Here is an 8,576-nt window from a genome sequence, read left to right on the forward strand (position 1 = left end):
GGGGGAGGGGTAGGGTGGGGAACTGGGCCAGGCAGAGAAGTGATGTTAGGGGTTCACCCATGACTAGGCTTCTCTGAAGACAGTGTTCAGGGGGCACAATTAGCTTTGCTTCAGAACCGTGACCCTGATAGGGGTTTTCTGGTGTGAAGAAGGTAGCGCTTTCAGGCCATCATGGGGTTTACAGTTCCAGTGTAGATTTCCCCCAGAAGGAAGGGACGTGGGCTGGGAACACCGAGCTGTGTTCAGTAATTAACACAGTGCTTGGCGTGTGCCAGCTAGTGAACAAATATTTGTGGAATGACTTACTTTTTCCAGGTGTCCATTTCTAGCTTAAGTAAAAACAAAACAAGGACACTAAAGACACCCGAGGAGTCTGCGGCCATACTACTCTGAACACACCTGATCACATCCAAAAACAGCCGAAGTAACACCGCCCGCAGACAGTTTGCTAGCGAGCCGGATCCACAGGCCTTTGTTTTGGGCTGCGAGTGCTGGCTGCTGTACAATGTTATCTACAGCGCCCATGTTTCTAGGAGAATCAATTGCAGACTTTACCCAGCCTGGCGCCTGGAACCAGTTGGTTCCCTGCAGCCTCTGTGGGGAGATAAACAGACCCAAATGAGGCCAACCTAGCTGCACAGGGCTTGGCTGTGACAACGGGATTTGGTTAGTGTAGGGCTTCTTAGGGTTTCACCATGCTCACCTCGGGGAAGTGGTCCCAAGCTGTACCTCAGGGACTGGAGACCAGCTGGGACTCTTTTGGAAGTCGAGAGAAAGGAAGGCCGTCTGGGCCCAGCTCTTCAGAGTTCCGTGCACAGACTGCTTGCTCACCCGCGTAAGCAAGGACTTTGGAACTGGGGCCCGCCCCTCGCCTGCTTCTCTCAGGGAACCGTCCAGCTCATTTTCCATTGTCTTCTTGGAAAGATGTGTGCTTAGCTTCTGGCCCGTGAGCTTTCTGTTTCTGAGACTTGACTTCCCTCTCCCGAGGCAAGGTTGAAAAGAACAATCGCTTCTCCTTTGCAGAACCCCCCTCCCCCCCAGGAAGCTCTGCTCCAGCGCAGGTGACATCACCTTTTCATTACCCTGCTTAAAGACTTAAATAGAAGAAATGCGATCTGCTCGCATGATAAGTCTGATTTGGCTGAAGCATGAAGAATAAATGGCTTTGCAGTCAGAATCAAAAGAACCCTTTTACCGCGTTCCTTTTCCTCTATCTGGCACAGGTTATTGCCATATTTAATTTCTTTGCTGTAATCTAGCGAAACTGTAGCTGCTGCACATGGGAACAGTGGCCGGGAAAGTTCCCAGTGGCTAACCCCATTCTCCCATTCTCCCTACTCCCAGATCATGGCCCTCCACCCTCGAAGAGTCCGACTGAAGCCCTGGCTCGTGGCCCAGGTGGACAGTGGCCTCTACCCTGGTCTCATCTGGCTACATAGAGATTCTAAGCGCTTTCAGATCCCCTGGAAACATGCCACACGGCACAGCCCCCAACAAGAGGAAGAAAACACCATATTTAAGGTAATGAACTTCCTTCTACCATCTGAGTTGAATTTTGTCCCAGTTCTCTGAGGCCATTCTGGGCTTGTTAGCTTTCTCTATTCCAGCATTCTGGCGTGGTGGCGTGTATATAATGAGATGCCCAAATTGTGATTCCTCTCCTCAAGCTGTGTCTATGAGGCCGAAGCCTTTTACGTTTCCATTGTTTGGAAGATACTCGGTTCATATCCCAGTGGATCTGGGATGTGTGTGTGTGGGGGGGGGGGGAGTGGTTCAACTCCCAGGGGATGCAGGATGTGACTTCTCCAAAAGAACTAAGGTTACCCACCCACTTGCCCAGGGCTCTTGCCATGAAGAAAGGTACTTGGGCCTGGGGGTGGCTAACTTGACACGGGTTGTCACTGGTCTTTCACATAGCCTATAAGATAATGCAGACACCTGCACCCGGGAAGCTGTTCTTTTAATCTTACATATTTTGTCCCACTAATAACCTCTGCTTAAAAATTAAAGGTGCATGATTTAAATTTTTATTCCTTTTAAAGATTTATTCTTATTTTTAATTATGTGGTAGGGGGGTACTGTGTGTGTGTGTATGTGTGTGTGTGTGTGTGTGTGTGTGAGTACAAGTGTCGTTTGCATCAGAAGCATTGGCTCCTGAAAACTAGAGTTTCCGGCGGTTGTGAGCTGCCTGATATAGGTGCTGAGAACCAAGCTCAGGTCCTCTGCAAAAGCAGTGTAGACTTTTAACAGCCGAGCCGTCTCTCCAGCCTCACATTCTTATTCCTTAAATATCTTCCTTCCTCCTCTACCCTTTCCTCTCTCCTCCCCTTCCGTTCCCTCCCCACTCCTCTTTTCATTGTTTTTCTCTTTCATTCCTAAGGATGAAGCTCAGGGCTTTGTACATGTAGGGCACACACACACATTACCACCTAACTACAACCCAAGCCCTGATTACGTTTTCTTAAACAGCAAGGAATTCTATGATTCTCATTGTAGTCAACTAAAGATGAGATTTAGTCACATTGTACTTTACTAAATTTAAGAGAAACCAGAGCTCAACTTCAGGCAGAAGAAAGTGGGCAGTGGTTATGGAAGGGTTTCACTGTGGTTGAAATCCCAACCCCAGGACCTGCCTCTCCACTATAGACCAACTTCCCCTTCCATGTCAGGAGTTCCTGCAGCTCAGGATGTGTTGTCAGCCTGTCCTTTCTTCCTTGCTTATATGCTGGAAGGCTGCGCTGTGATCTAGTCCTGACTGTGGGATCAGGAAGAGGCGGAGGAGGTGGGTCCAGGGCTCTTGTTGATGCAATTTCCTACCTATGTCAGGTGTAGAGAGGGGAGAGGCAGAGAAAATTGGCTTGAGAGTACTTTGAAAGTGTGTAAATGACACACACTTAATTTAGATATGAATATTATGGAATTGTTAAGGAAAATATTGGTAAACCAGTGCCCATCACTGTGGAGCCGACACTGGGAAAGGGTTGTGCTCTGATGGCATACCTTGCAGCCTTGTTCTGAGTCTATGGCATCCCTTGCAGCCTTGTTCTGAGTCTATGGATTACCTTGCAGCCTTGTTCTGAGTCTATGACTTCCCTTGCAGCCTTGTTCTGAGTCTATGGCTTACCTTGCAGCCTTGTTCTGAGTCTATGACTTCCCATGCAGCCTTGTTCTGAGTCTATGGCTTCCCTTGCAGCCTTGTTCTGAGTCTATGGCTTCCCTTGCAGCCTTGTTCTGAGTCTATGGCTTTCCTTGAAGCTTTGCTCTGAGTTGATGGCATCCCCATGGGAGGTCTTGAGCAAAGCATGCAACCTTTCTGGGGTCCAGTTTTCCCCTTGGTAAGCTGGGGTGGAGCCAGTCTGTCTGCTTCTTAGAATTGTCATGAAGATCAAATAAAGTGTGGGGAGATATTTGTAAAGTACTATAAAAATGTAGAGTTAATAGCCATCTTAGGGAGACAAAGAGGGCCTTTGCAGTTACCAGGGCTTTGAACAAATACAATGTATACATCACAGCATTTGCCCGTGACAATGTATACATCACAGCATTTGCCCTTGCAGTGCTTCATGGCCCTCCCTTCTTGACGCTGAAGTTGTGCTTGTAAAGGGTACAGCCCTCCTGCTGTATCAGCTGAGCTGGATAAGGAGGTGGCTGGGTGTGAGCAGGAAGCTGGGGTTAGGCAGGGACACAGCTAGCCTAGCTGTGCTGTGAAGGAGCAGGGCTTAAGGGTATCACAATATGGAAGATTTCTTCCAGAATCTGCAGCTGGAGTCAGCTGGATGGAGTCAGAGCCAGTGTGAACACAGGAAGTAAAGACAAGCTAAGGGGAGACCAGGGACGCCATAGGCAGGCAGGCAGGCAGGCAGGCAGGCAGGTAATGGCAGGTGTGCATCTCGGCTATTAGGGACGGTGGAATTGAGACTCCCTATGGGGTTAGGTAGATGGAGCCAGCCTTTAGCCACCCTGATGCCTGCTATGCCACACAGGGCAGCTCAGCCACATTGTTGGTATTCTTTATCCTGTACTGCAAAGAGGAAGGCAGATCCGAGAAGGTGGCTGGAGGAAGCAAGCCTGAGTTGGAAGATGAAGAGGACATAGATTAACCCCGGACCCTTGTATCATGGTCAATAAAAACCCAGGGACAGAAATTAGGGTTCAACCTGAAGGTCAGAAAAGCAAAACAATCCAGCCACTGGCTTTTACCTCGACCTCAGTCTGAAATGGCGAACCTGTCTCCAGGAATCTCAGAATGAAACTGTGTGACAGCTGTCTGCTCTCATCTTATATTCCTCTGTAGTCCTGGGATTAAAGGCGTGCACCACTACCACCCAGTTTCTATGGCAAACTAGTGTGGCTCCTGGGATTAAAGTGTCACCACTGCCTGGTCTGTAAGGCTGATCAGTGCAGCTGTTTTACTCTTCAGGCAGGGTTTATTTATTAAAATACAAATGAAATATCACTACAGACCCCGCTGCTCTGCAGGACAGGATCTAAGGAGATCAGAGATGTCAAAAGAGGGTGCAAACGTTGAACTTCAGCTTAAGAAAAGGTCTGTGTCTAGCGTGGTGCTGCCTGTCTATAATAGCAGTACCCTGGATGCTGAGGCAGGAGGATTTCTGTGAGCTTTTGAGGGCAGCCTGAACTACAAAGTGAGACTCCAAAAATCAAAAAGGAAAAAGTACTCTACAGCAAGAGTTTGGGCAAGTACTCTGCCCTGTCAGCTTGAAAAGGTCCAGGAAGGGGGCTGGAGAGATGGCTCACAGGGGCCGATAACTCCAGCTCTAGGGATCCCACAATCTCTTCCATTTTTGGAGGGCACCAGCACATACATGAACACCTTCATGTGCCAAATAGACATAATTAAAAAATTAAAATATTAAACAAACCCTCAAAAAACAGATGGAGGAGCCGGGCGATGGTGGCGCATGCCTTTAATCCCAGCACTCGGGAGGCAGAGGCAGGCAGATCTCTGTGAGTTCGAGACCAGCCTGGTCTACAGAGCTAGTTCCAGGACAGGCTCCAAAGCCACAGAGAAACCCTGTCTCGAAAATCCAAAAAACAAAAAAACAACAACAACAAAAAAAAAAACAGATGGAGGAAGGAGGGGAAAAAAGGAAGAGAAGAAAAAGACTGTCTGCAGTCCTACTATACAGTGTTGCCCCAGGCTTCCATTTTCAGCACTGTTGTCTGGACAGGAGCTGGTGCTCCAGCCTGAACTAAGGCTCTTTTCAAAGCTGGGTTTGCATACAGCTTGATTTCCCTTTGGCCTGCCTCGGTTAGTCCTAAGGTCAGAATTATCCACTGCAGTCTCTACACTGGTGTTGAAACTGTAGAGCACTCACAGATGTATGTGCTAGTGTGTGTATTCATGGGGACACATGTGAAAGGGGTGCACACATGCTTGACTGTGGTTCTCCATAGTGGTCAGCCCCCATGCTGTCTCATTTCCCAGGCTTGGGCTGTGGAGACTGGAAAGTACCAGGAAGGAGTGGATGATCCTGACCCAGCTAAGTGGAAGGCTCAGCTCCGCTGTGCTCTCAACAAAAGCAGGGAATTCAACTTGATGTATGATGGCACCAAGGAGGTGCCCATGAATCCTGTGAAGATCTACCAAGTGTGCGACATCCCCCAGCCCCAGGGCTCTGTCATTAACCCAGGTAAGGCTCAAGGCTTGGACAGACCCAGAGTTGGGCTCTTAAAGAGACAGGTTGAGATCAGGCCATTCCCTAGGAAGTGCTCAGAGAGAGCATTAGGTGTAAGCAGTTAAATTGTGAGTGCTTCAAGCAGATGAGGGTGTAGTTCTGCTGGTCAGGCAGCCTCTCTGGGGATGCGAGGGTAGGGATGAAGGAGTAAGAACCAGAGGGATTGCACTCCAAACCCGGCTATTATTGCTCTACCACTGTTGGGCTTGAATTGGCATTTGAGCCTCTGTTTCTTTCTATATCTAGATGTGAACTCTTATTCTGCCTCTTTCAAAGGATCTGGGAAAGCGGTTGTATTCTCTACAGATACTGGGTGACTGGTAGTTTAGTTTCTAGAGTCCCTCTGCTGAGAGCATGCCGCCCAGTGCTCAATGCATAACAAACGCTCAGAGGCAGATATTTAGCCTTGTCGTCCAGCGAGGCCCTGGCACGGTGATGTTTGTGCCTCCCTCATATGTGGCTCACACAGATGGAAAGTGAGTGTTCTGGAGCCCTTAAAAGGGATGTTAATATGTAGAAAGCTTTTGTGTTGCTTTACTAAAGTATAGGTATTTCTTTTTATAAGATTTACTTATGTATTTATTATGTAAATAGCATTCTATCTGCATGTATGCCTGCACGCCAGAAGAAGGCACCAGATCTCATTACAGATGGTTGTGAGCCACCATGTGGTTGCTGGGAATTGAACTCAGGACCTCTGGAAGGACAAGCAGTGCTCTTAACCTCAGAGCCATCTCTCCAGTCCCGGTGTATAGGGATTTTTAAGGCAAGATAAGAACTTGAGTTCAGACTCTGTAGAAGGAATTAGAAAGTAGCTAGGGCAGTGGGTGCATACTGACCTGAGGTGTCTCTAGCCTGAGTAGTGGGCCAGCTGTTGAGATGAAAGTGAAACAAACCACCCTTCTGTGGGCTCATGTGTCATGGATAGGATCCACAGGGTCGGCTCCTTGGGATGAGAAAGATAATGATGTGGATGAAGACGATGAGGAGGACGAGCTTGACCAGTCACAGCACCACGTCCCTATCCAGGACACCTTCCCCTTCCTGAACATCAATGGTGAGTGGGGTGGCCGGTGTTGCACAGGGGAGGGGAGGTTGTAACTGGCTTTGACCTTGGGATTACTGACCCATCTGCCACCATTGTGTTGGGGGGGGCAGTGGCAAGCTCCCCAGCCAGGCTGCAGGTGTGTTAATAGGTGGGAGAACTCTGATGCCTCAGTTATTCCAGTGCAGGTGCGTGGGTTCTAGAGAACATCCAATTCAAGGAAATAAAAAGGCATAATTTAAGCCAGGCGGTGTTGGTGCACACCTTTAATCACAGCACAGAGACAGAGACAGGCGGATCTCTGTGAGTTCGAGGCCACAGTCTATAAGAGCGAGTTCCAGGACAGGCTCCAAAGCTACAGAGAAATCCGTCTTTAAAAAAAAAGGCATAATTTATTACTGATGAACGATGAATTTGGGTACGTGATAGATCCCATTTATGAATTGTAGTTAAATTCCTAGTAGTCTTCCTTGCATGACTTCTGAGTTATGACCTTAGCAGAATCCGCTCTGCTGAAGCCATGTCATGGAAAACTTGATTCTAGCCTCTGGCATTTGGTTCTGGTGGGTTTAGCTGTAAGACTCTTCCTTTATGGGTTTTTTTGATTTTGAAAGCTTTTTGATAATTAGTGTATAAAAGAAAACTCCCTGGACAGGCAAGCTGTCAGGAGGAGGACGATGGAGAGGACGACTGGAGAAAGCCACGCTGTTGGGATTGAGCTGACATTTTTAGCAAACATGGTCAGCCACATGGTGGATATGAGGGACTTCAAGGGAAGAGTAAGAAAGCCCCGTGTGTTAGGGAGAGTATGCCTGGGCTTAGGCCAGTTAAAAAAAAGAGCTCAAAAGAAAACCAGAAAGGTAGACCTTCTGAGTCCTGCACAACAGATTTCTGGAGCTGCTACGGCAATGCCCTCTTGTATGGACTTTTGAATTCAATCTCCAAGAAAGAGGAGTGAGTGGAGAGGCTGGGATTGCTGTGTGGCAGCAGGGTCTGAGTCTGGAGACGCTCATCCTAGGATCCCCATGGTGCCCTGGGTTGTCCTCTTGAAGCATCCTTACTGCCCATGGAGATGCTGCCCGAATGACTAGTGACAAGCCCATCGTACGCTACGTGCATGCTGTGGGTCAGATGAAATAACTTTTGCCACCTTGAAAATTCAGTAAGCCAAGATGCTTTCTTATGTTTGAGGGTCACTTATTCTAGCTCTGCACCTAGAACCAGGGAATAAGAGTGTTTGTTCACAGCCCTTCCTTACTCATCCTGACCCCCTTCCTTCTTGATAGGATACTATGTAGCTCCCTGGCTGGCCTGAACTTGTCATATAGACCAGGCCGGTCTGGAACTCAAAGATCCACATGCCTCTCTCTGTGTCTGTATAAGAAGATAATCAATTGAAAGATTTTCCTTGAATCCTGTCCCCGAGCCTTCTAGCTCATTCACTGATATAGACAAATCTAGCTAGGTTCTTAAGTATTGATACTTTCCAACCAACTTTTCAAAAATTTATTTTTGTTTTTAAATTTTATGTGTTTTGGAATCTTGATGGCATGCCTGTGTACCACACATGGACCTAGTGCTTGTGAGGCCAGAAGAGGGTGTTGGATCTCCTGGAACTGGAGTTGTAGACAGTTGTGAGCTGCCATGTGGGTGCTAGGAATTGAACCCAGGTCCTCTGGAAGAGTAGCCAGTGCTCTTAACCACTGAGCCATCTCTGCAGCTCCCCTACCAGACATTTTAATGTTTTATTGCCTTCTTTATTTACTGTGTGTGGCGACGCGCGCGCGCGCGCGCGCGCACACACACACACACATGCACACGCACACATGTGG

The 8,576-nt window shown here is 48.1% G+C and overlaps 1 protein-coding gene and 1 long non-coding RNA gene across 4 annotated transcripts in view; one reads left to right on the forward strand and one right to left on the reverse strand.

The window, feature by feature from the left end:
* LOC126505391 (uncharacterized) overlaps positions 1-801 on the reverse strand; it is a 3,568-nt gene extending 2,767 nt beyond the window's left edge. Inside the window, exon 1 of the long non-coding RNA XR_007592892.1 lies at positions 704-801. This is a non-coding gene — a long non-coding RNA (uncharacterized lncRNA). The remainder of the gene's footprint in view (positions 1-703) is intronic.
* Positions 1-8,576, forward strand: part of Irf6 (interferon regulatory factor 6) — a 16,520-nt gene that overhangs the window by 2,923 nt on the left and 5,021 nt on the right. The window contains exons 1-4 of one of the 3 annotated variants that reach the window (XM_050148249.1): positions 718-835; positions 1,345-1,521; positions 5,450-5,654; positions 6,628-6,756. In XM_050148249.1, coding sequence (XP_050004206.1) covers positions 1,348-1,521; positions 5,450-5,654; positions 6,628-6,756 — 508 coding nt within the window. In that variant the 5' untranslated portion in view covers positions 718-835; positions 1,345-1,347. Of the gene's footprint in view, positions 1-717; positions 836-926; positions 1,062-1,344; positions 1,522-5,449; positions 5,655-6,627; positions 6,757-8,576 lie in introns of those variants that run through there. The other 2 variants (XM_050148250.1, XM_050148248.1) reach the window with 2 other exon arrangements.

Source organism: Alexandromys fortis, unplaced genomic scaffold (genome assembly GCF_014885135.2).
Source record: "Alexandromys fortis isolate MF-2015 unplaced genomic scaffold, M_Fortis_MF-2015_v1.1 scaffold_62, whole genome shotgun sequence".
NCBI lineage: Eukaryota > Metazoa > Chordata > Mammalia > Rodentia > Cricetidae > Alexandromys > Alexandromys fortis.